Genomic DNA, 27,631 nt, shown 5'->3' with positions numbered 1-27,631 from the left:
GAAGCTAGACTTGTGAAAATCATGTGTTGCGATAAAACTGGTAAAGACGAAAGTATTGATGCTAATGGTGATTTGAAAAAATTCCAAAATCCGATGACCCTCTCGTAGAATATTGGAAGAAACTTTCTCGTTTGCTGAATTAAACTTGAAGTTTCTCCCTCTGGCTTTCTCCATCCTTCTCAGCCCATGTTCTGTCAATTGAGTTCTACGTTTATCCTCTGTAAGTTAGTTCAATATGGGCTGATTTTATTAACGCCCAGGGATCAGTTTGATACTTCTACAGAACTTTTGTTAGCAAGGTTTGTTAGTGTGGCTGATAGTAGCAAATTTTGGAATAGTCACCTATGGAATAAGCTTTTAGCATGGGATTCTGTTTATTTCATGAAGGCAATGGCGTCGGAGAATGGTAAACCAGCTTTTGAACATGAATTTGCCTTCTCTCAGTTTTGGATCCATTTAGTAAGATTTCTGGCTCCTAACCATGAGTTCTACAATTTACTCAAGACTGGTGTTGTCCTAGATAATATATTGCACTATTTGGCCACATTCATCCTGTATTTTTTAACCGTAAAGATTTTTAGTGGTAATTTGAAAAGTTCGTATGCTAAATCTCTGGCTAAGAAGACATCGGTTTTGTTTATCTTTAGTAGTGCCGCTGGATTTTTAACAGGAATTTATTCTGAACCATTGTCGTTTACTCTGTCGTTTTTAGGAATTTGGGCTCGACAATCAGCAGTCTTTACCACTTTACCCAAACATATCGATTGTCTTTATTCCAGATTTCCACTCTACTTGTTTTCAGCAATCTGTTTTAGTTTGGCTACTTTGAACAGATCAAATTGTATCGTATTGGGTATCTATTACGTCTTTGACCTTTGGCAACTGTTAAAGAATCGTAACTACGGTAAAGCTCTTCTTTTCCCACTATTATCAGGTGGAATTCTTTTCTTAACATGCGTCCTACAGCAATATGTGATCCCTTATAGTATCTTTTGTCCAGAGAGAGGTTCATGGTGTAATACACAAATTCTGGGTCCATTTACCAGGCAATCCTTTTATGGATTTTTGCAATCTCATTATTGGAACGTTGGTTTTCTCAAATATTGGACTCCAAATAATATACCCAATTTCCTATTCGCATTACCCAATATTATCATTCTACTGTATTCATCAGTTTATTTTTCCAAGATATATCCATATTACAGTTTAAGACCACATATTTGGGTCACTACATCTTTGGTCATTATTGTCTTACTTTTCGCCCACGTTCAAATCATTAATCGGATTTCAACTTTCATTCCATTGCATCTCTGGTACATTGCAGATAGATTGTTGAAAACCTCTAATTCGAAAGATAAGAGCACACCCCGTGGCGATGATAGAATCGCTCATTATTATATTATATGGCTTATCTTTTGGATTCCCCTACAAACGATACTCTTTGCATATTTTTTACCGCCAGCATAATCTGTGAATAGTGCAAGCCATTAGAAAAAAATAGTTTATGGCATGTTTTATATTTGTGTATCCTAATTTAAAATTTACTGCGTGGAATGAAAGATAAGAAGTTGATGTTTGATTATAAAGACTTTTTTACAAGAACGAGGTGGTCATATGCAGGACTCTTCTTCAAGATTCATTTTCCTCTCGTCAAAATGCTATTAGTCAAAAATTCTAAAGCTGAACGAGCATCAGATTCTGGCAATGCCTTGCGCAAATTCTGTAAAGCTTGGTCTCTGTATTTCTCTGCCAATTTTTTCGTCTTAAAAACTCCATTAGAATTAGCAACTGCTTCAGCAGTTTGTTCCACGTCACCCGGTTGTGAGAAATTACGCTGGATCAAGGGTCCCAAAGATGGATCAGCTTTCCAAGCATAAAGCACAGGTGCAGTAGCAATACCTAATTCTAAATCTGCACCTGCTGGTTTACCCAGATCTTTTGCAGATACTGTAAAATCCAACATGTCGTCCACTAATTGGAAACAAATACCAATATCTTTACCGAATTCGTAGCATTGATCTACAACAGTTCTATCCACACCAGAAAGAATGGCTGCCGCTCTACTTGACTTGGAAATTAGAGCTGCTGTTTTTAGATAAGTCTTGTGCAAATAGTAGTCAAATGCAGTCTCTATCATTTGATCATGAGAAATGCCTTCGCCAACAGCACGTGGAACACGGTAATCATGAACTTCGTTATTCAATTTCTTAGATGCGGCCGGTAGTGGCTTGTTACCTTGATTTATGATGGAAATATCCTCAACAGCAGTGTTTTTCAATTGCATAAATTCACCTTCGACTAAATTTGCAATGCTATTGGACATCAACTCCACAACTTCGGGATTCCTTAATCTAGAAATAGCTACAGTGGCTCTACCCAGCAAAAAATCACCAGCAAGGACAGCCATTTTATTGGTAAAGGCCACATTACCGCTTGCTCTACCTCTTCTAGTATCTGAATGATCAATCACGTCATCGTGAAGTAAAGAAGCAGTGTGGATCATTTCCACGATTTCGGCTAATCGTCTCTGTTTAGGTAAAATACCTCTCTCCTTGTCAAAGTTAGCCTCTGGTATTGGTTCAGGACCTTTGGTCAATGGATTCAATGGTTTTATACCGTGTAGGATATCTAAAGGTGATAAATTGTTAGCGGGGGGTTCAAAAAGTAATGATTTAGGAGGTTGAGAGTAAACTGGATCTTCAGGCACATCAACCGAATCAATCAAGCTCTGCGTTCTTTGTTCGAGGGGTATTTCAGCTAGTGCTCTTGAAAGCAAAAGCACTAGTAATGGACGAACTTTCTTACCCTCCGCCTCGAAATAATAGCTGGTAACTCTATTTAAGACAGGATGACCAGATCCAATTAATGCCATAATGTTTTTAGCCAGTGTATTCATTTCGTTAGAGACCAATGATACTGGATTTCTCAACATGATCGAGGGAGTTACTAGCCTACTGACAGCCGCCAATGCAGCGGAAAAGGAAGATTTACCACGACGAGCATTCAGTACACAAATGCGAAACCTGATACAACGTCTTATCATTGATTATGAAGGGGACTTTGGTAGTGGATCTCTGTTTCGTCCTTTATAGTTTAGATTGAAAAGACCTCCCATCAGTTGTTTTTTTTTCTTCCCTTCTTTCAACAGTAGGTAGTGCGCGCAGAAAACAACCGACCAAACCCCATCGATTTGGACTTTTTGACAGAAACATTTTAAAAAGCAAAAAAAAGTGATGATTAGTGCTATCAAGTTGACATAGAGTGTTGGCTTGTCAGGTATATTAGTTTTAGGTTTATTGAAGAAAATAAGGGAAGATTTTGTTCTTTCTTTGAATAGGTGTTCTTTACTTTACTTCGTCGAATTTGCATAAGTATGAGCATGGAGGCGGAGACGACGCTTTCATGGTTCTCAGCATCCGAGTGGATCAAGAACCAGTTCTCCAATGTGATTAAAGTTTCCAATTCAGCACCTAAGCATGTAGGGTTTGTTATGGATGGTAATAGGCGATATGCCAAGAAAATGGATATAGAAGTCAAAGAAGGTCATGAAGCAGGTTATATGAGTATGAGTAAAGTCCTGGAGCTTTGCTATCAGGCTGGTGTTGATACTGCTACAGTATTTGCATTTTCCATTGAAAATTTCAAGAGAAGTTCACTGGAGGTTGACAATTTAATGCAATTGGCTCGTGAGAGAATTCGTCAATTGGCGGATAAGGGTGAACTGGCTGAAAAATATGGTATACGGGTAAAAGTTATTGGAGATTTGACGTTATTACCAAAGGACATTTATAAAGAGGTTAAAAGAACGACAGACTTGACCAAAAACAATACAAGGGCTACTTTAAACATCTGTTTCCCTTATACAGGAAGAGAGGAGATTTTCCATTCAGTAAAGGAGCTTATATCAGAGGATGTTCCCATTGACAGTATTAATGAAATTTGTTTAGAAAAACATCTTTATACTGGCGATTCGCCACCATTGGATTTATTGGTAAGGACTAGTGGTGTTTCAAGGCTAAGTGATTTTATGTTGTGGCAAGCAAGCAATAAAGGTGTTGTCATTGAATTAATTGATCGTTTGTGGCCTGAATTTGGTCCACTAAACATGGCATGGATTTTATTAAAATTTGCATTCCGGAAATCTTTTTCTGTCAAGCATGAATTAGAGGATGAAGTTGAAGATAATGATGAACTAATGGAAACTTTACCAGAGGATAAGAAAAATCTTTGAAGTGTATTATTAGTTGTTGTTACCCATTATTACGAACAGGGTTTTCTTGTTTGCTGGACAATACGCACACCATATATAGACGGTAAAGAAATTGATGCATGATCAAATAACCACGAAACCAAAATCTCATGGATATTGATATTAGACAAATAACAACGATAATTATTTTGTTGTTTTTCGAAGTTTACTAAATATTTATATTTTATTGTTTCTCGAAGTTTTACTAAATATTTATATTTTATAGTTAATTGCAAATAATGGTAAAAAAAAAAAAAAGGGTTGACACACAAGAGCGGTTTCATATAATAACCACGGTCCTTTTCCTCCATGCTAAAAATTATTTCAGTTTTTCTTGTTCAACTTCTGTGCTTGTTCAAACTCTTCCTTGAATTTGTCAGCGTTTTCCTTACTACCAAATCTAATGGCAAAAGTCAATGCCTGTGTTTCACCTTCTGCAACATCAGCGGTACATGCGTAAACCCATGATCTGTCAGAGCCAACATTTGGCTTCAAAACGTATTCTGGTGCCACGATGTGGTTGGCGCAAACCTTTAATGTTTTATCTCTTCTCATCAAAATTCTAACTTTACCAGTGCTCTTGTTCTTCAAAAATTTACAGTCACCGGTACCTCTTTCTTTCCATTCTTTAGCTTCACCATCAAATCTAAATAACTTAGCTCTAACCTTGTAAAGAACTTCTTCGTCTTCTTCCAAAGTTTTCACATCAACTTTCTCTAGATGAACAATTGGTTCGAAATGGACATCTGGAGATTCTGGAGATTCATCGTCATCTTCCTTAGGCTTCTTTTCTTCGTTCTCCTCTTTCTTCGATTCTTCTTCACCACTTGGTTTGTTTTCTTTCTTACCACCGAACATAGAGAAAACGGCAGAAGTTGGTGGCTTAGGACCAGATTCAGTCTCTGGCTTCTTTTCTTCAACAGGCTTCGTAGTACTCTTATCGTCAGACATATTCAATATAATGCTCTTATATCCACACCGTTTGTTGCGTATGAGAAAGTCATCATACGTTGAAGAGGTATTCTTCGATTTTTAAACTTTTTTTTGCCACTGATCGCGACGTTAGCGGCTTCTAGTATTTATCGCACTATACGAGGGAGTTTGTTGATCATAATGGAAAGAATAGGAACTCAGTGAATCTTATCAATAGTTGACCTAGAAATTTCTCTCCACCGAAGTTTGTAGTCTCTTCCACTATGTGAGTCCTTTTCTCAGAATTTCGTAGCCACTTCTAATCACATCTTTTCAGTCAGAAAAAGCCAGATTAGAAAAGTCGTACCATACCCTTCTTGAATCTGATTAAGAAATTAATACGGGATGTATTGGCACTTAAACACTGTTTAGTTAGTCGGGAAATCTTAAAGGTGTTGTGGTATCTTTATTTCCTCTCTTAAAGATGAGTTCTACGACCTAAACATACATAGCGCTTCAAACAGGCGATGAGTGTTACTAGTACGAATTGCTAAAAAGTTTAGGGTTGATTTACATAGTAAATCGGTCGGTAACTGGCGTTAAAGAGTAAGCTGGTGCAGAAAAGAGGAATTCGTATTTTTCCCTTGTATCAGTTTAATTTGTATCTCGGTCTTTCCAGATTAAAGCCAATATAGGGAAAAGGACTTTAAGCAAAAACCAATCTAAATTGTCAAAAGTTTCTTCTGGTTGACACATTTAAAACACAAATCATCGTTTATTGTCATCGGTGTCATCAATATCATCATCATCATCAATCACCATCCTGATTAACTACCCTAGATTTGCTATTGCTAAGAGAGAATGGTTGATCCCAAAAAATCTCCTTTGGAAGAACATGCTCGTAGACATTCATCTGACGGATTGAATTCATCTCAGACTAATACATTTTCAAATGCAGGTGATTTAGATGATCTTCTAAAGTCTAAAAGAGAATCTATGGCATCAGATGAATCGGCTTCTCAGCATCACCCTTCCGTTCATTTCAACCCTAAGTTCTTGGGGACGAAATCGTCATCTGCAAAATCAGAATCAAATCCACAACGTCATAGGAGGTTATCCTCGTTGAATGAGTTTCATGATCCATTTTCAACTGCAGACGTCTATTATGGGCCTGAGACTAATCCAAATAAATATTCAGGGATTAAGCCGATGAATAGACCAAGGACGATGAGTGTAGTTGATAATGTTTCGAATTTTAAGACCAAATCCAGTTTAGACCGTCAATTACTCAAGAGACGTGGTTCTGAAGACGATACTTATTTAAGTAGTAAGGGAAACAGGAGGTTCTTTATTGAAAATGTGGATGAAATGTTAGGGAAATTGTTGGCATGTGAAGATACTGATAAAAATTTCCAAATAACGATTGAGGATACCGGGCCAAAAGTAATAAAAGTGGGGACAGCTAATTCTGGTGGATTCAAATATGTCAATATTAGAGGTACTTACATGTTATCAAATCTTTTACAAGAATTGACTATTGCAAAAAGTTTTGGTAGGAATCAGATAGTTTTAGATGAGGCACGTATAAATGAAAATCCAGTGGATAGACTCACTAGACTAATACATACCCAATTTTGGGATAACTTGACCAGAAGAGTTGATTTGACCAACATTGCTCAGATCGCTCTGGATACAAAGATAGATGCACCTGGTGCTAAAAATCCAAGAGTGTATGTTCCTTACAATTGTCCCGAGCAATACGAATTTTACGTTCAGGCTTCTCAAATGAATCCATCTTTGAGTTTAGAAGTGGAGTATCTACCTCGTGATATTACACCTGAATATGTCAAGTCGTTGAATAGAACTCCTGGAATGTTAGCATTAGCTATGGAGGAACACATTAACCCTTCTTCAGGTGAGTTGTCCCTGGTAGGTTATCCCTATGCAGTTCCCGGTGGTAGGTTTAACGAATTATATGGTTGGGATTCGTACATGATCGCACTTGGTCTTTTGGAAGGCGGTAAGACGCACGTTGCAAGAGGAATGGTGGAACATTTCATTTTTGAAATTGAACACTACGGAAAAATTTTAAATGCTAACAGAAGTTACTATTTATGCAGGTCGCAACCTCCATTTCTCACTGATATGGCTTTACAAGTTTTCAAAAAGATGGGCGGTAGGAATAATCCCGATGCTATTGATTTTCTCAAAAGAGCTTGCCATGCTGCTATAAAAGAATATAGGACTGTTTGGGTAAACTCACCAAGATTGGATCCTGAAACCGGACTATCATGTTATCATCCTCTTGGGTTGGGTATTCCTCCAGAAACCGAAGTGGATCATTTTGATTCTCTATTAGCCCCTTATCATAAAAAGTATAATGCTTCCCGTGAGGAATTTGCGAAGATGTATAACGATGGTAAGGTCAACGAGCCTAAGTTAGATGATTTTTTCATGCATGATCGTGGGGTGAGAGAATCGGGCCATGATACTACTTACAGATTTGAGGGTGTCTGTGCTTATCTGGCTACAGTAGATTTGAACTCTTTGCTTTTCAAATATGAAAGAGATATAGCCGACATCATTGAGGAGTTCTTTGAGAATAAGTATCACGACCCATGGGACAATTCGGTTACTGACGCACAATATTGGAGAGATTTGGCGCAAAAGAGAAGAAGCGTTATCACGAAATATATGTGGGATGACGAGACTGGGTTTTTCTTCGATTATAATACTAAGACGAAAGAAAGACACTCTTACGAATCGGCAACTACTCTATGGGCTCTTTGGGCCGGGTTGGCAACTGAAGATCAGGCTGCGATTATGGTTGAAAAGGCAATACCAAATTTGGAAGTACTCGGAGGCATTGTAGCTTGTACTGAAAGATCTCGTGGTCCTCTTTCTATTAAACGGCCATCAAGACAGTGGGATTTCCCTTATGGTTGGGCTCCCCACCAGATTTTGGCCTGGGATGGTCTATCGAGATACGGCTTTGTAGGTACTGCTACTCGACTTGCTTACAGATGGCTCTATATTATGACTAAGGCTTTTGTTGATTACAATGGTATTGTTGTCGAGAAGTATGATGTCACAAAGGGTACTGATCCTCATCGTGTTAATGCTGAGTACGGTAATCAAGGCGCTGATTTTAAGGGCGTTGCAAAAGAAGGATTTGGTTGGGTGAATGCCAGTTATGTTTTGGGTCTTCAATATATGAATGATCATGCTAAGAGAGCATTGGCTACGTGTGTTCCTCCTATACCATTTTTTAATAGTTTGAGGCCAAATGAAAGAAAAAACTACGGTCTACAAACACATTCTTGATTTTATAGGGATATTTTTTTATGCGAATTTGGTCGATTTATACTTGTCATAGTTTTTTTGTTATTTTAACATGGGTCTATTAAGGTCCTTAAGCGATAATTTCCAGAAGTTTTTCAGGAAGTTTTTCAGGATTCATCACCTATTTGAACCACTTTTTTCTGTTCGGAAACATAACACATTACGACTATTAGAACTATTTTTCTTTAGTAATAAAATATATAGAATTTAAGAAATAAATACAATTGTTTTTACTTATATATTTTAAAAGATTAAAATATAAATATATAATAGTTATTATTTTATACTATTGGTCACCTGATTCATTTTCAATAACAGCGGCTTCAAAGATATAGTAATGCAACAAATCTAACTAATGTTATACGTTGAAAACAATATCTGTACAACTTTGAATATTGTATAACACATTTAATCATAAAATTTTATTATCTATCATAAGAGAAATAAAGAGCAAGGGTTCTATGAATTCATCTAGAAGGATCTGTTCAATTGTGTTTCTACATTTGAACGAAAACTTCATAAGTGACGGGTGTCCCGCAGCTCGCACGTAAATTGTAAACCATTCATGAACCCATGCTTATCAAACATCTATAAGTGCAATACATAATTTCCTTAAGTCTCGGTAATCCATGTATAAAGCGTATATTCTTTGGACTTTTTAGCGTGTCATACCTTGCTGGTTTAATTAGTGCTTAGACCTGCAAAAGATTCTAAAATCTAAAATAAAAGTTCTGTACTCATGATACCATAACAGCGGTACGCTTTGAAAACTTAAAGATTTCATGATCTGTACTTGGTTGGTTAAAGTTGAAACTGGATCCATTAGATATAGTAAAAGATTAGTACAATTTAATAAAGTATGTAATTTATTAAATATTAAATTTAAAGAACCACAGACCTTCCTGAATCATTTTATTTCTTCCTCCCAAAAGTATTATTGATCCTTAATAGTCATCCTTTGAATTTAGGAACATATATTGGAAATGGCACTAAAACATCAGCGATAACAGTCTTCGTACTTTTCAAAGTCAACCATAATCAATGACTAAGATCCAGAGGAAGCTACTTCAATCTGTGATTACTAAATTTCGGTCCTGTTTTGGAAAATTGTATTCAATTGATCTTGACATACCTCTTGGAATGCAATTGAGCTAGCTCGAGGGAAGCCAAAAATGGAAATCGTAGTGTACAAGTACAGTGAGTTGTATCTAGTTACATTTAGTAACCAACCAACATCGTAGGATAGTCTTTGGTGAGACTCTGTCTGTAAACTTCGAACATGAAGGGAAAATCTGCCATGACCAGAGAAGAAGGACGGAAATTCGTTACACTTGTTCCATATCCCAAGAGCGGTTGGAGGTGGATGCACCCTTGCCGGCCATTTCTACAACTTGCCTGGAATTACTTTGGATGGAAATTTCACTTTCAAGCCTCAGGTGAAGGGAGTTGAAAAGTCTCATTTAGCATTCTCAAAAAATCGCATTTGTTAAGAAAAGATCTCCTCTCTATCATTCCTCGAGAAGTAAAGTTTGGGTCTGTTCTTCTTTCCTTGAAAGATTACGAATCTTCCTTCTTGCAGGAAAATGTCACATAGTTTTGGCGCCGATTTCTGGTAGGTGTAATAAGCGCTATAAGTTGTTGAAGACGGAAATAGAGAAAAGCAGGTTAGGATTTTTGCTGCTAATATCGAAGATAAAAATTAGCAAATCGAGCCTGAAATGAAATAATCAGAATCACCGAGGGTAGTTCAGAAGTTCTCACAAAGCAGTTACCATTGAGACTCAAATATTTTTATGGATTTTTTTTTTTTTTTTTTTTTTTTTTTTAATATAAAATCAAACAACTCTTACTTTGAATGTCATTTATTTCTTTTTAACGATATCGTTTTCGAAAATTCGATATATTCTCATCTCTGCGGCTCATTCTAAGGCGTCACAGCTTTCAGGCGCCGGCGGCCAAAAAACTCACAATCAAAAAAAAAAAAAAAAAAAAAACATTTTAGACAATGTAAATTGAACTAAGCCAAATTGATAACTTAATTTCTGTGGGAAGTTAGAACCTTCTCCTTTGGTTTAAAATGGTCTTTTGTGGAGCGTTGTGTATAGTTTGATACCTTTGTTTTTGTTTTATTACCATCGTCTCTTTAATCTTGCAGCTAAACTTGACATAAGTAATGAGTATATACATATATTGTTTTTGCGTCAGCAAAAAAAAATTAAGACTTAGAGATACTATTAACTGAACAATATAATTGTTTAAATACGTAGACGATACCCATTTGAGTTTGAATCATCCGTTTTATCAATTTAATTTATTTGTCTAACTTATTACACATCGGTTCATTATTCTCCTTTTATGCCTACCAAAGTTCATATATATATAACAGCTATAGTAATCTAAGAAATAATGTCACACACACAACTAAATCATGGCTTCTTCTATAAGGACAGTGGTAAAGTAAATGACAGAGATTCACTAGAAGATTTAAGCGATTCCGCACAAAGATATTTTAGGATAGGATGTACTCCACCGAAGACTTCAGAAAGAATTGAAATTGTTCATCAGAGCCCCCAAAAATCAAAGATAACAACGTCAAGGACCTTTAATAGAAAGCGGGTATGTGTGTCACGTGAATTACCTTTGGAGGCCAAGAACACAAAAGGGTTAACGAGGGTCCTAAAAGGTGCCGGTAATAGATATGAACGTAATAGGATACAAAGGTTCGAAGAAACTCATGCATCTCGAAATGGCTCAGCTTATGGTGCATATGAAGAATTCGATGAAGAGAACTTTACTTCTTCTGTAAGCTTTAAATCTATTGTGAGTGCAGTCTTCTCTAATTCCATCTTTCAAAATCCCTTGGGAGAACATACTTCAAATACGAATCCTTTCATCGAAAATAGCTTTGGTGGAATCTTAGACCAATTGGATGGTGTTAATGAGGATCATCTTCTCATCTGTACTAAAAATGAGTCTTTGAACTCCTGCTTTTTAATGCGTTTTATTGAAAGGCGCAGAAGAGCATCCGCCGCTGTTAAAGAGGCGGCTAGAATGGCATCCATTCGTTGCAAGACAAGGGAAACCGCTAGGATAAATGCAGAGGAAGCAGTCATTCAGGTGCATACTAGAAATCTTAAATTGAGTTTTCGGGACCAGGAAGAATCTAAAGATTGTTCACAAAATGAAGTGAACATTATCAAAGATTTGGATGCGCCCAACACCTCTTTGATGGAAGAAGCCAATTTATCTGTGGGAGCTGACCTTTTTTTTGAAGGTGATATAAAACAGTGTGGTTTTGAACCGACTATTGACGCTTGTTGGAAACTCAATGATGGTTTGTGTCCTCATGTGGAGGCACTCATTTACGACTCAGTAGATGGTGATATTAACGATCTTAAAGTCAAAATTGGTGACCACCAGCCTTGTTCATGGTTAACCGTTTTGGTCTCACAAATTGAAATATGGGGAACGGATTTTCAACGTACAGATTGCTGGGACCCGCTGTTGAAACCTGATAATCTTCAGAAAGTAACCTCTAATGCAGAAGTCTCGGCATCAATAGAAGAAACGAACTGTGTATCTAAAAATAATATTGATGGAGGGGTCAGCTTTAGCTTGCAATCCGCTGGGGGAGAAGGCAATTTTTTTTTTTACTCCACATCTCTTAAATCAATCGTTTGTTGAACTCCGTAACTGTAGTCCCTTATTCCCTGGAACTGTTATTCCTATCGTGGGAGTGAAAGAAGATCGGTACATGGATGATCTATCCTCTGATGGTAATATGGATTCGGCGCCGCCCGATATACATGTCTCTAGATCTTGGTTTGGAGATAATCAGCATGATGAATTCAAGGAGCCTTCCCATGAGGAACTTGAAGAAATACCAATTAATGGGGATGACGGTAATTGCCGTAAATGTGTTAATAGACAGACTCATCGAACGACGCTAATTTCCGAATGTACTTCGCTTTATAATATTGAAGACATTGGTGGAGATTCACTAGGATTAACTGCGCTTTGTAAAGACATGGATTCTTTCAATCAAATGGATGGTAAAGCAACAAATTCAGACTTCAATTACTCTATGGGGCGCCAGAACTCAAGCCAGAATTTACTGTCGTTTTGTAATAAAGGAAACAGGGAAGATTATTCCGATCAAATTATTGAAGGGGTTTTTCATGCGGCTCCTTCCAGTGAGCCGCCAACAGGAAGTTTGTTGTGCATGCAGCAGGGGCACCTGAGTGACAGGCTATCATATCCCTGTTCCATGTCTGCAATGGTAGCAAACAAGCAATTCGATCGCTGTGGAGAAGGGCACTGTTTTCCCTCAGCTCAATATGAGCACACAGAACCCATCTTTGAAGAAGATAGAAGTTCGCGCATGGCGGATCTAGAGTATTTTGCTAATATGGACAATGATTCGTGGCTGGATGCTAAAGTAGACCTAAATTTGGGATCCAGTTCTTGGATAAATGCACTGGCATCAAGGATACAACCTTCAGATCCTCATGAGTATTTTCCAACTAGTTCAGGGAAGTCAAATCTCTTTTTGGAGGTAGGTATGTATTATGCAGACAGGTTAGGCCATGATGAATTGACTGTTTCAGATCAATATGGTATTACGCTTCAAGATACAGTTATGAGACCCCCGAGTACTGTAGGACTTAATTGTAACAGCCTTGATGAATCCAGTAAAGGGTTAGATGCGTACTCACATATATCGGGTTCGCACTCTGGGACACCTTGGAAAATTACTTCAGGAACTACAAAACAATCTTCTTGGGACGTTTTTTCAAGATTGGATGCATTGAATTCACGTATACAAGGGTTGTTTTTCAGCGTAGATAGCGCTCTTTCAAAGTCTAGATGTGAGGAATCTTTGGCGGTCAATATCGAAGAAACAGGAAATTTGGATGGGAAACTAACCTTCAGTAACTTCCCACCATCCGAATTTAGCAAAGATAATCGATTTGACAATGAGAGTGGCTCGATTGTCTCAAGCGGAATAACATCGAACAAAGAAGTCATTGACATTTGGACACTTGGGATGGCCTCTGCTGAATCCGTTCTCTCCGATCCTGAGGACTTTGAGTTGGGTGAACTTTATGCAAGTAATAAGTCAGAGGTTTTACAGAAGGCAAATGCAAAAGCAATAGAAAGGTTACATGAAGGAGATGATCATCCTCAAAGGAAAATTAAAAATTTTGTTGGTGAAAAAGGTCTATAGCCCATTTCTTCGTTAACAGCATTATATGTCAAGGATTTTACTATAGAGAACACCTCTTTCTTTGTATGAGAAAATGTGTTCAACAGTATTGTATACCTTCCGTTTAAGGGCAATAAATGTGGATATCAACATTATCTTAAGATTAATTTAGATGGTGAAGATATAGAGGGAGGAATCAAAGATAAGAGATGTTCGAAAGTCTCTCTCCCTCGAGCTTGCTTGTTATTGATTCTAGCATTTTTATACTGGTTTGAAGTGCTCATGCTTTTTATACGTCGGGGTCCAGCCACATCAAGTTGGGTGGGCGCTGATTTTGCCGCCGAAGTGAAGGAATTTTAGGCTTTTTCATGGTTTTTTCCTAGTCTTCTATTCCTTTAAGGATGCGTTGGAATAATCTAACCATTGATATACTAACGCCAGTCATTTGCTCTGCTGGGAGCAGCCATTTGTCTAAGTATTTTCGTCTCCAAGGTTATTTTGCAGGAAAAGTCATTACTGGAGAATTATTAGTTTTGCATGTTAGGAATGAACATCCTTCTGATATAGGATGAATTCCTTACTTTAATACTTTGAAGAGCATGGTCAGCTTGTTTTGTGTTTGAAGGTAGAAAATACAGTTGCTTCTCATTAAGTCCTTTAATTGAGGAGTTCTCTTCATATTTTTGACCTTGAAGGTTCTGCTCATATCTCTTTGGAAATACCCTTTGATTGAATTTAGTAGGAAGATTTGGGGTTGGATTCTTTCGACGTTAAATTTCTATACATTTTCGTTGATCTACTGACGAACAGACAAAAAAAATACACAAATATGACAATGGTAAATATGAGGTTGGCCGTTTGATTCAAAATTTTGGGCATCGAACATTAAACTCCAAGAATCAAAATCTAAATAAGAATTGTGGAATAAAAACTACAGGAACTGAACCATTAACAGGTTTATTTGTTTTTTCTCAATATATGTGTAAAATTTATTGTTTTAAGCTACAGAAGACTGAATATAGTTAAATCAACCATTCTTCCCTTTCGATAAAAACAAAATTGTCATATTCCCCAAAGTTAATTTTTAGGCGAGTATTTTATTTAGATCGATCGATAGATCCTAACTTATCAAACTTTCAATTACACAATTTCAAATAGCACAATGCTATTCGACTTCTCTAAATTATGGAGAAAGTAATTGCCCTACTAAGTTTCCATGATCATAGTTATAAAAAAATAATGAACTCTTTATTAAATATACTGATGAACTGGCTTTAAAGGCACGATTATAGGTAACTTTTTTCCATGTTTATTTTTTAGTTAACTTTTTGTCGTCCAAAAATAACATTCGATCTTCTATCGCAACCCCTGACCCCTGTAACTGCATCAACATAAATGTAGAAAAAAAATTAACAAATTCATCACCATTCTTATCATTATTACCAAGTTTTATAGTTTTAACAAACGAACCAAGAAGTCATGCCAAAGATTCCCTGCCTTGCTGATCTTTGCATGGTACCTATAGGTACCGGTTCTGCAAGCGTTTCTGATTTTGTTACCATCGTTGAAAGAAGGATTCGTGAATCCCATCTGAAAAGTACATTACACAGTGCGGGAACTACTATTGAGGGTCCCTGGGATGAAGTGTTCACTTTGATAGGTGAGTTACATGAATTAGCTCATGAAAATGGCTATGTTAGAATACAATCTTCCCTAAGAGTAGGCACCAGAACTGATAAACACCAAACCGCTCAAGAAAAGGTTGACACCGTTCTTCAGAAGTTGGAAAAACCACATTGAAACATATATATATATATTATACTATACTTTAATTCCCTAATATTACAAAACATAAACTCGTACTCCTAAATTAATCTTAAGAAATATAATAGTAACAGAAGAAAAAAAAAACCCATTTCTTTCCCTCTTTTTAAGCCTGAGTAGAAGAAGAGTACTTAGTCACAGCTCTAGTACCTTCAGACACGGCATGTTTAGCCAATTCACCCGGCAAAATTAGTCTTACAGCAGTTTGAATCTCTCTAGCAGAGATAGTAGACTTTCTGTTGTAAGCAGCTAGTTTAGAAGCTTCGGTAGCAATTCTTTCAAAGATATCATTAACGAAGGAGTTTAAAATAGACATGGATTTTTGAGAGATACCAGTGTCTGGATGAGTTTGTTTCAAAACCTTGTAAATGTAAGAGGAGTAGGTCTCCTTTCTTGCCTTGTTCTTTCTACCCTTAGACTCAACAGCAGATGCGGTCTTCTTAGCAGCTGGCTTCTTCTCAGCTGGGGCCTTGGAGGCTGGCTTCTTTTCGGCTTTAGCAGACATGTCGATTTTTCTTTATTGCTTTAACTACTTTCTACAGTATCTAAAGTGCAGTTCAGTTGGAAAGGATGAGATGTTTTGAGATCATCTTGTTCGCTTCTTTTATATACATTAAGAAAGAACTAAAAAACACGACATAACGGGGAGAAGAAAGAAAAAAAAAAGATACACGAAAGCAAGAAAGGAGAAACGCCTCTCTTTGGCATAGATCCCCTCCTCCTGCGCAGTAACGAAGAGGCGATTCGTTCTCTTCACCTAGCCCTACCTACCACAGAGCGAAAAACCACTTAACGCGTTTAAATTTCCAGTATGGAGTGACAGAGCGCGAAAGTCTGAGAACGGTGCCATAGTAAAAGGTGAGAAAACGTCCGAACGGGTCTTCTTTTTGTTAGTGCCAAAAATTTCGCAATTTGCGAAAAAATGAGAACTGTAATCGTTCAAATAGGTCGTAGAGGAATTGCGTAGAGCAACGTAATGTTTCTAGCGGCTATCGCGTCCCAATAATGAAATAAATCGTAAATTATCTTCCTAACCCTTTTCGCGTAATTGTAATTGTATAAAAGGTCAGAGGTTGTTAATTGATTGAGTAATATGCTCCAAAATCTTCCAACTTTACTCTCTCGACACAAGTATTAGATCAACAAAGTAATAAAAAAATGTCTGGTGGTAAAGGTGGTAAGGCAGGTTCTGCCGCAAAGGCTTCTCAATCTAGATCTGCAAAGGCAGGTTTGACCTTTCCAGTCGGTAGAGTTCACAGATTGTTGAGAAAGGGTAACTATGCTCAAAGAGTTGGTTCAGGTGCACCAGTTTACATGACTGCTGTCTTGGAATATTTGGCTGCAGAAATTTTGGAATTGGCTGGTAATGCCGCTAGGGATAACAAAAAGACCAGAATCATTCCAAGACATTTGCAATTGGCTATCAGAAATGATGATGAATTGAACAAGTTATTGGGTAATGTGACAATTGCTCAAGGTGGTGTTTTGCCTAACATTCACCAAAACTTGTTGCCTAAGAAGACCGCTAAACCTGGTAAGGCTTCTCAGGAACTATAAGGGTTCGATAAGAACGAAATAAAAGGTCAAAGACATGAATTCGGGTTTGCAGTTGCAGTTGGTAACTGAGTTTGTATTTTAGTAGTTTTTTAAATGAAAAAACAATATATCGTAAACATATTAATGCGCACATTATTTATTTGGTCAGAATTTAGATGCTAATATATCTGCTGCAATATTCACGACAGATATGATTACTTCCACACCTACCAAGAGAATGACGATAAATTCTAAATATTCTTCATGTGAATGACCCAATTGTTCTTTCAACATCTGTAATAAATCAGATACGACCTCCAACCGTTGATTTAAAAGAGCTACACGTTGATTAATTTCCAAATAACCTCTTGTGGCTTGGTAGATGGGTTCTAGTTGTGGTTCAGACCACATAATTTCAGGTGAATCTAATACAGATCCATGTAAATTAATGTTTATCCTTAGGATGAATAATTCACCGATACTTTTCATAATGTCTTCTTTACTCATCGAAACTTTACCACTAGATGCAATTTCTTGCGGTATATCCTGAGTATCTTCAATTGTATTATCAACCAATTCTTCAAATAGTGAAATTTTAACACTTTGAGCAATGGCATGAGAAATTGATAATTTTATCATATAATTTGACGCATCTCTGAGGGTGATAAAGTCGTTATAAATTCTTGGTTGATAGCTTTGAGTCACATAATAGTTGAATTCCTCTATTTGAACATCTTCTTCTGCTAATTTTTCCTTTTCGAACCCTTCAATATCATTTAAGAAGGCCTTTTCCTCTCTTTCTGTAAACCCCCAAAGAACAACAACACCGTATTCGAATACGAAAAGATCCGGTTGTTTATCACTAACGTTAATATCACCACCTTCGTCATCGAGTCTGATCACGTCTTCATGTTCAAATCTTTTGTCACCCCTCCAATCATTGTACATGAAAGGTGTATATATGCATTCGTCAAATAATTTTGGATGGGTGTGATGTATTTTTTTACATTCTTTAAGCCATCTAACTAATTCTCTCATTGAATAACCACTTGCGGTACAATAAGCAGTTGCTCTCGGTAGTAAATGCCTGTGACTTTTACCCAATTTTTCTGCATCTCTTCTCGCCGGTTTATCCGTAATCCTGTTAACCTGTGAATATACATCTCTATCTCTTAGATCCAGACTCTCTTCATCTCGTTGAAACGGTTCCTCTGGTAATAATTTCAATTTTTGTGCTGTCCTAGATGTCCTCTGTGCGCCCGTTCTTATTTGCTTATTAGGTGCCCGTAACGATCCCTGCGTCACTTCACCATTGTAGATTCCACCACCATTAACATCATCGGCATGTCTAACACCAACTTCAAGATTGGTATCAGCACCACTTTCACTGCTAACGTTCTTGGTTCCATTGCCCCTAGGCTTAGGCTTCGGCTTATACTTTGCAGACGTTGATGTAGTATTATTATTACTATTACTATTTTCACCAGTGGTAGCTGTCGATCCGGTTTGCTTCAACAACGGTTCTTCCTCTTGCTTGGACATGAGTCACTTTTTAATCTTAACTTAGGTTGCTTCCTGATTTTGCACTTAACTTGTCATGATCATGATCATCAATTCATTCCATCCCTCTTTCGAAAATGTGCGAACATCGAAAAGGCGGACGAAGTCAAGAACACAGCAGCTTTAAGATTGAAAAAAACGTTTGTGACCAAACAATTCAAGACAAGTTTATCCTTGAATAAAAGGCCCCACCTCTATCCCATATTATTTCTCTCAATATAAGAGGATCTAATTGCATTATTTAAAGGTCTCTAAGTTCCCAGTTGATATTTGCATAGATATAAGGATCTTCCATATTTGGCGGTTCAATTCCCAGGAAAATAACGTTATAAAATTATAAAGTTGTAGTAAAGATATTGGCGCCCTTCATAATCTGATGGTATAATGTCTGATGATAATGATTTGAAACGTAAAGCTGATGAATTAAAGGAAAATAATGAAGTTCTAGCACTCGGTATTCAAAGGACAAGACTTTCAGTTAAAAGACTGAAACTTGAGTACAGTGTACTTTTAGAAAGACTAGAATCAAGAGTTGATTTAGATCCAGAATTACGTTATGAGAACCCATTACCAACGTTAGAGTCTTTCAAGAAAGAACTTTTAACAAAACCATTAAAGAAAACAAAGAGCAAAAGGCAAAAGGCAAAGGATAGAGATCCGAATATGCCCAAAAGACCAACGAATGCTTATCTGCTATTCTGTGAAATGAATAAGGAAAAGGTTAGACAACAGGGTTCGCAAGATGTTTCTAAAGATTTAACCGAAGCATGGAAGAATTTAAATGAGCAAGATAGGAAACCTTATTATAAATTGTATACTGAAGATAGGGAAAGGTACCAAAAAGAGATGGAAATATACTCAATGAAGAATGATCATGACAATGAAAATGATCCTGATCATGCAAAGGATCATGATGAAGAATATGAAGGTGATGAACCTGAAAATGGTAGAGAAGGTCCGAAACATGAGGATGATGACGAAGAAGAGGAAGGTGAAGGTGAAGGTGAAGGTGAAGGTGAAGGTGAAGGTGAAGGTGAAGGTGAAGGTGAAGGTGAAGCGGAAGAAGACGAAGGTGAAGAAGATGAAGAAGAAGAAGAAGACCAGCGTGAGCCGGAATCTGAGATTACTCAATTAGATGAAGATGGTGATAACGATGAGGAAATGGCTGATATACCCACGAGTGAAATCTAATACTAAAGAGTTCTACCAGACAAAACAAAAATATGATAAACTCATTAAGAGAGAGCCTTCATTTTTATTTTTTCCATGTACTATAATATTAAATCTATAATCTTTTTTTACTTTGAATCACACAAAAAATTATATACACCATTATATCATCATTTTTAGAGCATTGATATCTTACATTCTCTTCTTCTTATTCTTTCTTTGGTAAAAACCATGTTCATCCCTTTCATGTTTACGCTTTTCTCTTGATCTAACATGCTTTTTAATCTTCTTTTGAGCGGCAACGTCAGGAGCTTTAACGGCCAACACTGCCCTTTTAGCTTTTCTTTCTTGACGTCTAGTCAAAACATTGTGCTTGACATTAGCATAAGCCTGGGTAAAATCAGAAACACTTATCTTGGATTCCAAAATTTGCAAACATTCTTGAGCAAGATTACCCAATTCTTGTTGTTCTTCGTTCAACCCATCACCGGCTCCTTGCTCCAAATAATTGAACAATGACATGATAATTTTTTCAGATTCTTCAACAAGTTGATTTTCATCCAAAATCTGTACCAATAGCGCCAGTAGTTGAATGCATGATTTTTTACTCATAAAGGAATCCGCAGGATTTTCTTCACTTCTAATGATAGCACCTGCTCTGACGATCATATAATCGAGAGCACTAGAGTAATGGACCTCTTGAGCATTGTCTGATTCTTTAAGGACGAATGGTACATTATTCTCTTTCCATCTCATAGCTACTTTCATCAACGTTTTGACGGAGATAGCAGCCAAACTTTCAGGAACCGTTGGTGCCCCCAGTTGACGCATAGTTCTGCTAACAACGTTTTGAACTTCTAAATCAGTAAACTTCTTCTCGAATTTGTCGAGGTTGTTCACTAATAAATTAACAAGACGTGAAGCTGATTGACGGACCCACAGATGAGGATACAAAATACAACCTATAACCTTATCCCAAGTGATGCGGAATGCTACACCGAAGCTCTTTTCTGACCGTTCAACATATGCAATAAACAGATTCAATGCAGAATAGACGAGATCCCATTGTGATTCGGATCCCACGTCAGTGTTGGAGATAATGGTTTTGACACGATTCATGGCAAGTTCATCCAGAGCAGCGTTATGTTCTAAACCAATACTCGTCAAATAAACTTTATACACTCTCAAACCGAGGTTCATGAAAGTAACATTTTGAACTTGTTTTAACCATGCAGTGATATATTTTTCCACAGTCGTCAAACTCTCAGGATCCAATTTTGATAACAGTTTGGATAGCAATAAAGAGGCCATCTCACGACAACGAGGAGCATCGTCATTAAAGAAAACATTCGCCAAAGCCACAAAGAAAGATGAGGATAACTTGGACAACAAAACAGAATTAGCCTTATTCACAATTAGGTTGATCAATTCCATCACTGATTGTCTACCATCCTGAGATGGATACTGCAAATTGTCAACCATGAATTTAAATTGCTTCTCTAAACGTCCTTTACTTTGATCATATTCCATCAAAAATTGATAATAAACACTTCTCGAAACATCCCTGATTTCTTTAGAGTGGTTTGTAACCATGATCTGGCGAACAGTATCGATGACATCATATAGTTCTGGTAATTGGATATGCTTGTAAACCAATGCTTTAACGAAATTGAATGCTAAACCCTGTTTATTTGGTTCATTCAAATCCGGCAAAACTCTTCCCAAAACATAACTTAGAGCAGAATCTTTGAGTTTGATATTCTTATGACGGATAACTGCAGACAAAAATTTTAAGCCCACTTGGCAGACCTCACTGGATGTAGAAGGAGAATCCTTGATTATATTCAGAACCCTTCTGGCACAATTTGCGAAAATACTCTCCGAACTCTCGGGGAACTCTAGCTTTACCATAACCAGCAAAACTCTCAACGCAATAGTTAGCACGTCCTCATTTTCTGAAGTCACACATGACTTTAACAGGGGCATAAATCCCTCCAGATATTTAACCTCGAGAAGGGAACGATGCCTGGTTATTACAGTACGCAGCAGATCCAACGAAAATTTCTGCAAGGTTGTATTTAACAAGGAAGTCTCGTTCTCAACTCTCCCACTTTTGGCATTGAGGTTGATTAGGAAGAACTCTTCGTTTTCACTGACCAAAGGTCTATTGCTCTTTGTATGCTTCTTCACTGTCTCAGACTGTTCAAAGATTTCATAACATAGACCTAGAACCTCAGTGGAAGCAGCTTGTACATTGCGGTTCAAACCCAAGGCATATTTTCTCAATAATTCATTCAACTTATTTTGACTTTTCAAATTCATCCTTTCTAAAAGAAGCGCCTTCACAGGGTTCAAAACGGTGTAAAAAAAAGGTAGGGATATGTTGGAAGTAAGCATTTCAGCTGTGTCATAGCTTCTACTAACTTTAATTTCCTTCATAGTAGTGTGGTAATTATCAGACTCCTTTTCCTCCCCAGCAAAACCAAAGATATCCTCCATGATAACATTGACCAACAATTGAGAAGAGTTATCCAGGTCTGATGGTTTTAAAGCAGCCTCCAAAGTTTTCAACACATGGTGAACAGTGAAACTTAAAACGTGGACTTGTGAGCCCCTCCTCAGAGCAGAAATTAGTTCCTTTAGAATAAATGGCAGATATTCTGCACCTAGAATCTTGCTAACTTCCGCTAAAGTTTTCCTTACAGCATCACGCAATTCTTCTGATCTGCTCCTCAATATTTGACACAGACTAGTTAAAGTACCTGGAAGCAAGCTTACAAGCTTTACCTCATCCAAACCAATAACAAAGTTCACCAGCGCCTCCGAGAGCGGAATTCTAGCCACTGCCGTTTCATTGTCTCGAACCTGCAAAACACTCGTAAGTTTAGGATAAATCTCTTCGGTTACAAAATTATCAGGTTCCTCCAATTCGATTGGAAATTTCTTCAGCACCACTTCACTGTTAAACTTATGTCTACAATAACATAATGAATTTTTTAAAGCAGAAGACAATTGAGTAATCAAATTGACTGACTCTTTCAAGTTATCTGGCCTTGACTTTAAGAAGTAAATATAGCGTCTCAACAAGCCTTTGTACTGACTCCAAGACAGAAAGTTAGCCAAAACACCAATAGTAACGAGGACCTCATTACCAATGTTTCTGAATTTTTCCTCTTTAGAAAACACATAATGTTCAACAATAGGGATCAGATAGTTTGAAATACTGGAACCAGACAATTCGTGGCCATGCTCTCTCAATCTTCTCACAGCTCTTAAACGACGATGAAGTTGTATATGAACAACATTGACGAAAAAATTGGCTTCGACGTCCCCGTTGTAAAGGAGAACTCGCAAATCGTCTAAATCAGTAAAATACTTCCCGGTACTCACAATGTAAGAAAGGACTGAAATATGTTCAGCTTGTATAACCTCTGATGTTCTTCTTAACCCGGAACGTAAGTGAGGTAAGATCAACCTTTTCAAAATTTTGACTGCTTCGTCGGCGGCATCAGGCGAAGGCTTTTCGTTGAGATAATCGAAAAATTTGCAGAAGGTGTGAGAAGCATTTGTCCTAATGGCAAGTTCCTCTTCATCATTGATATACAACATACAGGTGAACAGTATTGGCAGCCATTGTTTTTCTGAATATTCTCTATAACCCACTTCATGAAACTGTTTAAAAGCAGATAAAATCCTTGGAAAGTCGTATTCCAGCATATGCTTGGAAGAAAACGAGTTGAGGTCTGATAGAAGGTTCGATAGCTTTTGCAAGTCAGGAAATCTGCAAGCAAAACTTGCAAAAACATCGTTGAGAGGCTCCTTCAACTGCTTTTCACTATATTTTGCGTGTAGGCCACTTACCGCTTCAAACAGATCCTTAACGTCGTCCCAATCGCAGTCGTAATCCTTCAACAGTGCAGCTAAAACCTGTAAAACTTTAATCACGTCTTTTTTGCTAACTCCTTTGAACGCATCCCTGATAATATGGTTGAAAGAATCTACCAAGTATTTTCTGGTTTCATTATCCTGCAGATAACCGGCGTAAACCAAATTTAACAAAAGATCAATAGAAGTCGAGACGATCTCCGGATTAGTAATTTTCTTATACAATGTTGGCAACACTCGCAAGCAGTTGGCGGCAACAATTGTCACCAAATCCGCATATTCATCGGTGTTTACTGGGTTTGTCACGATATTGTTGGCAGCTTCTAATATCACACCCACAACCGATTCCTTAGCATTTGGATTAGACAGTACCCTCATCATAGCGGACGGAGAAGCATAATCGTTAAAGTAAAGGAAGGGATAAAGTTCACCTACAGTTGACCAGGATGAAATCATTCGCAAGGTTGAAGAGGGCTGTTGCAAGTTCTCATTCTCGAACTTTTCGATACGAGGCATGACAACGATATCACAGATTTCTTCAATAAATTCGTTCAGCACCGAAGATGTCCCCAAATATTGAAACAAATTATTCAAACATTTCATTGATTGCTGTCTTAGATTAGCTGCAAGTTTAGCCATGTAAGGTTCCTTCTCTTCCACATTAGAAACATGATAAGACATGTGAATAGTGTAGATAAGTGGGCGAACTGTCGTTGCCATGACTTTGGGATAACCTGAAGCCAAAACTCCCAAAGCATAGTCGACAATATTAACGAAACCTAGCATTCGGCGCAATGTGGTTGCCGTTACCTCTGAATCTTCTATAATCCGTCCATTTTCGAAGAAGTACTGATAATTAAACTTACCACTACCCAATTTCAAAAATTCTACAATATATTCATCTCGTAAATTGGGCAACATTGAGATAACCGCATGTTTCCTACCCTTCTTTATTCCACTGGTACCAGGTGTCTGAGCACGACCAAAGAATATTCTCACGACGTAAGGCATCAACTGAGGCTCATCCTGGTCTTCGATAAGTTTTGAGTCCCCTGTAGAAATTAAATTAAGGAGCTCATCCTTAAATAGTGTATCGTCAAGCAAATTTCTTAAATTGTCGCGATATTTTGTGAGCACAGAATCATGGTATCCTAGAAGTGCTTCAAAAGCTAATTTCTGTACTTCTGTGTTTCTACTTCCCAACAAAAGCATTAGCCTATCATGGACCTCTTGGAACCTATAGATAGATTTCATGTTCTTGAATTTTCCAATTACTTTTAACAGCAAATTTCTATCAGCCTCCGTCCACCTAGCTGCAGAACCCAAATCACCTCGTTTCTCTTCTTGAAGCCCAAAAATTTCCGTAGATTCATCTTGATTGAATAAGTACGGTATTATATCTCTTGAATGGCGCTCAACAAATTGTGGAACCAAAAGCATCAACTTTAAAGTTTGGTTTCTGAGTTGACCGGGATAATCTAAATTTGCTCTTCTTGCTTTCATTGTTTCTACAATTGTTGATTTAGAAAAACAATAACCTGACCATGTGTTAGAAAAGGATTCTAATATCTCATGGAGTCTCACCGCTCTCACATTCCAACGATCGATGTCCGCTTCACCAACCATAAAATCATCATAATAAGTTAAGCAATGGTGATCATCGGGTGCATCAAGAAATCGCTTGATGAGGTCCCAAACTAATTGTTGATCTTTACCATAAGCATTGGAAATTACTTCATAAACACCTTCCCAGACAGGGGAAAACCTTATAGTCAACAGACCAAACAGAAATTTGAAAAACAAAGACGTTATAATACTTCCTGATTCTACCTTCGCAAAGGTTGATCCCATATTTCTGATCCTTATACTTAAATCACGGGCATTTAATAACGTCAAAGGGATTTCTTCTATGATTTTACAATCATTGAGAAGTTGCGGTACCTCTTTTTCTTGTACTTCCATCAAAGTAGTAATTAGTTTCAAAGTCTCATAACGAAGTGCCTTGTCAGGTAAGGTCAAATTTTCAGAAAGAATTCTAATATAATCATCCAGTCCACTCAAATATTTTCCCAATTTGGGCCCTTTCCCTAATCCAAGCAGGTATTTATTTAAGCTCTTAATGAAAACCAGACTGTCTCTATAACTTTCTAGCTGCTGTAGAGTATCATTTAAAAGCTGGTAGTGAGTTTCTTGATCCGAAGGCTGCAGAGCATCCAGTACGTACCCCAACACATCCTTCTTAAAATCTGTTACTGGAGACGAAGCATTCAAAATATTTTCAAGTACCGGAATAAGTACATCTTCATTCTTTTCTTGAGACCTCGACAGTAGTATACTGCCTTGACATACCTCGAATAAACCATCATCGGAAATATGTTTACCGTAAACTTTCAATGATTCTAAAATCGATCTTGCAAATTCATCTGGTGTCTTGACGACCAATTTCCTATTAGCATCGGAATCATCGCTAGATTGCAAAAGAAATAAACTAATCTGTTCTTGGTGTGTAGACCAATGCTTATTCAGGTACTGCTGTAGGTACCTGTTTCCATTAAAAGAATAAACCCTATCAGCCGTAAAATCTACTGATGCCTTAAAAAATCCAGTAAAATAATCAGGATATTCATCCAGGTAGAACTCATACAATTTTTTATGGAAATGTGTCAGATTTTTGATATCACAATTACGAAGTAAAACCATAAATAAAAATGCCAGCGTTTGGGGACTTAGTTTGGACCTATCTTTTTGAGAGATTATTACTTTTACTAACTCCACTACTGACGTCCAGTTACCAACTTTCTTACCGCTTTCCGCAAATGATATAGTTGTAATAATCTTTGTTGCTTGGTTCATATTATTTGCATCGATAACATTTTGTAACTTGTTGACCACACTCTCAAAGACAGGCTGTAAATTGTCAAATGAAGCATGTCTGGCAAGATTAATCCATAAGTCACATAGAAGGCTTCCCGATCTATCAGAACTTGTCGCCAAAGCTTCTCCAATGAAAATATCCAAAATAGACCTACATTTGGAATGCAGCGCTTCTTGAGTCGATACCAGTGCCTCTGTGAAAAGAGCCAAAAGCCCATCGTAGAAATTAGCTTCTTCCACTTCAACTAGCTTTTTAAAGGCAAAGGAAACGAATCCCACCAAATTTTTTAAGTTGGATTTACGAATTAAAAAGGACATTGCCTCTGCTGAGAACCTGGAAAGGTACGTTTTTGAATGTGACAATAATGGGAACAGTAGATTAAAAGTCGGCACCAAATCTTCCGTCAGATATCTGGATAGATATTTGAAAATATATGCCAAACAATTGAAAGTCCATTCAAATACATCAGAGGATTCAAAGCTAACTGCAGCCTCGAGAAGGCTCACCATAGAGTTGACAGATCTTTCATAAAACTTCAAAAAATCTGGACCCAAATCATGGCAAAACTGCGCCAGAAGATCCAAAAGAGGTTGCAATGATAAAGGCTCATGTCTGTCGATATAATGTAAAAGAGTGCTCAAAATTGTTTCCTCATGATAAAGAATCTGAGGTAATGTCTGTACAATATTTTCAACATCTCCCGCAAAACTAGTAAAGCTTGAACTCAAATTAATTTCTCTCCAGTGCTCAAATGATGCAAAAAAGTGGGAAGTTTCAACATAATCATGCGCTCTTGTTGCCAGATTCCTCACTGGTTCAATTTTTAAGTCATCGATCTTATCCTTGAAAGAGGCATATCTGAATTTATTAGTTGCCTTGGGCGTATTTTTCTGCTTAGCCATAGTCGTTCGTATAATATATAAGAACAAACGCTATAGCCTCCAAAAAGACGTCTTCTTTGTTTTCTGTTAGTTAAATAGGATGCCCATCTCATCTCATCTCATCTCATCATATTTTCACCTTTAAGCGCCAAAAATTTTCATGGTCAAGATGAGATAACATCATACGAAGA

At 37.3% G+C, this 27,631-nt stretch overlaps 13 protein-coding genes across 13 annotated transcripts, besides 1 other annotated feature; 8 read left to right on the top strand and 5 right to left on the bottom strand.

Moving 5' to 3' along the window:
* Positions 1-186: 186 nt before the first annotated feature.
* On the top strand, positions 187-1,467 carry GPI18 (GPI-anchor transamidase GPI18; the record flags this gene model as incomplete). Its single annotated transcript, XM_002494527.1, has 1 exon — positions 187-1,467. The coding sequence occupies one exon, from the start codon at positions 187-189 to the stop codon at positions 1,465-1,467; it is 1,281 nt and encodes a 426-aa protein (XP_002494572.1).
* Positions 1,468-1,636: 169 nt separating this feature from the next.
* Positions 1,637-3,043, bottom strand: COQ1 (trans-hexaprenyltranstransferase; the record flags this gene model as incomplete). The annotated part of the gene is made up of 1 exon (XM_002494526.1): positions 1,637-3,043. One exon carries the CDS (start codon positions 3,041-3,043, stop codon positions 1,637-1,639), a length of 1,407 nt encoding a protein of 468 aa, XP_002494571.1.
* Positions 3,044-3,373: 330 nt separating this feature from the next.
* Positions 3,374-4,231, top strand: RER2 (ditrans,polycis-polyprenyl diphosphate synthase; the record flags this gene model as incomplete). The annotated part of the gene is made up of 1 exon (XM_002494525.1): positions 3,374-4,231. The coding sequence occupies one exon, from the start codon at positions 3,374-3,376 to the stop codon at positions 4,229-4,231; it is 858 nt and encodes a 285-aa protein (XP_002494570.1).
* A 342-nt stretch (positions 4,232-4,573) lies between these two features.
* YRB1 (Ran GTPase-binding protein YRB1) lies at positions 4,574-5,200 on the bottom strand (the record flags this gene model as incomplete). Its single annotated transcript, XM_002494524.1, has 1 exon — positions 4,574-5,200. The coding sequence occupies one exon, from the start codon at positions 5,198-5,200 to the stop codon at positions 4,574-4,576; it is 627 nt and encodes a 208-aa protein (XP_002494569.1).
* An 822-nt stretch (positions 5,201-6,022) lies between these two features.
* ZYRO0A04554g (alpha,alpha-trehalase) lies at positions 6,023-8,485 on the top strand (the record flags this gene model as incomplete). Its single annotated transcript, XM_002494523.1, has 1 exon — positions 6,023-8,485. One exon carries the CDS (start codon positions 6,023-6,025, stop codon positions 8,483-8,485), a length of 2,463 nt encoding a protein of 820 aa, XP_002494568.1.
* Positions 8,486-8,638: 153 nt separating this feature from the next.
* Positions 8,639-8,805: a sequence feature (Centromere Zyro0A).
* A 2,104-nt stretch (positions 8,806-10,909) lies between these two features.
* ZYRO0A04510g (uncharacterized protein) lies at positions 10,910-12,187 on the top strand (the record flags this gene model as incomplete). Its single annotated transcript, XM_002494522.1, has 1 exon — positions 10,910-12,187. The coding sequence occupies one exon, from the start codon at positions 10,910-10,912 to the stop codon at positions 12,185-12,187; it is 1,278 nt and encodes a 425-aa protein (XP_002494567.1).
* A 70-nt stretch (positions 12,188-12,257) lies between these two features.
* On the top strand, positions 12,258-13,730 carry ZYRO0A04488g (uncharacterized protein; the record flags this gene model as incomplete). The annotated part of the gene is made up of 1 exon (XM_002494521.1): positions 12,258-13,730. The coding sequence occupies one exon, from the start codon at positions 12,258-12,260 to the stop codon at positions 13,728-13,730; it is 1,473 nt and encodes a 490-aa protein (XP_002494566.1).
* Positions 13,731-15,188: 1,458 nt separating this feature from the next.
* ECM15 (Ecm15p) lies at positions 15,189-15,509 on the top strand (the record flags this gene model as incomplete). The annotated part of the gene is made up of 1 exon (XM_002494520.1): positions 15,189-15,509. One exon carries the CDS (start codon positions 15,189-15,191, stop codon positions 15,507-15,509), a length of 321 nt encoding a protein of 106 aa, XP_002494565.1.
* A 130-nt stretch (positions 15,510-15,639) lies between these two features.
* On the bottom strand, positions 15,640-16,038 carry HTB2 (histone H2B; the record flags this gene model as incomplete). Its single annotated transcript, XM_002494519.1, has 1 exon — positions 15,640-16,038. The coding sequence occupies one exon, from the start codon at positions 16,036-16,038 to the stop codon at positions 15,640-15,642; it is 399 nt and encodes a 132-aa protein (XP_002494564.1).
* A 653-nt stretch (positions 16,039-16,691) lies between these two features.
* On the top strand, positions 16,692-17,090 carry HTA2 (histone H2A; the record flags this gene model as incomplete). Its single annotated transcript, XM_002494518.1, has 1 exon — positions 16,692-17,090. The coding sequence occupies one exon, from the start codon at positions 16,692-16,694 to the stop codon at positions 17,088-17,090; it is 399 nt and encodes a 132-aa protein (XP_002494563.1).
* A 144-nt stretch (positions 17,091-17,234) lies between these two features.
* RMD1 (Rmd1p) lies at positions 17,235-18,611 on the bottom strand (the record flags this gene model as incomplete). The annotated part of the gene is made up of 1 exon (XM_002494517.1): positions 17,235-18,611. The coding sequence occupies one exon, from the start codon at positions 18,609-18,611 to the stop codon at positions 17,235-17,237; it is 1,377 nt and encodes a 458-aa protein (XP_002494562.1).
* Positions 18,612-19,013: 402 nt separating this feature from the next.
* NHP10 (Nhp10p) lies at positions 19,014-19,820 on the top strand (the record flags this gene model as incomplete). The annotated part of the gene is made up of 1 exon (XM_002494516.1): positions 19,014-19,820. The coding sequence occupies one exon, from the start codon at positions 19,014-19,016 to the stop codon at positions 19,818-19,820; it is 807 nt and encodes a 268-aa protein (XP_002494561.1).
* A 171-nt stretch (positions 19,821-19,991) lies between these two features.
* On the bottom strand, positions 19,992-27,461 carry UTP20 (Utp20p; the record flags this gene model as incomplete). The annotated part of the gene is made up of 1 exon (XM_002494515.1): positions 19,992-27,461. The coding sequence occupies one exon, from the start codon at positions 27,459-27,461 to the stop codon at positions 19,992-19,994; it is 7,470 nt and encodes a 2,489-aa protein (XP_002494560.1).
* Positions 27,462-27,631: the final 170 nt, after the last annotated feature.

The sequence above is a fragment of the Zygosaccharomyces rouxii genome (genome assembly GCF_000026365.1).
Source record: "Zygosaccharomyces rouxii strain CBS732 chromosome A complete sequence".
Lineage (NCBI taxonomy): Eukaryota > Fungi > Ascomycota > Saccharomycetes > Saccharomycetales > Saccharomycetaceae > Zygosaccharomyces > Zygosaccharomyces rouxii.
The sequence above is the reverse complement of the archived record's forward strand: the minus strand, read 5'-3'. Positions and strand labels throughout refer to the sequence as shown.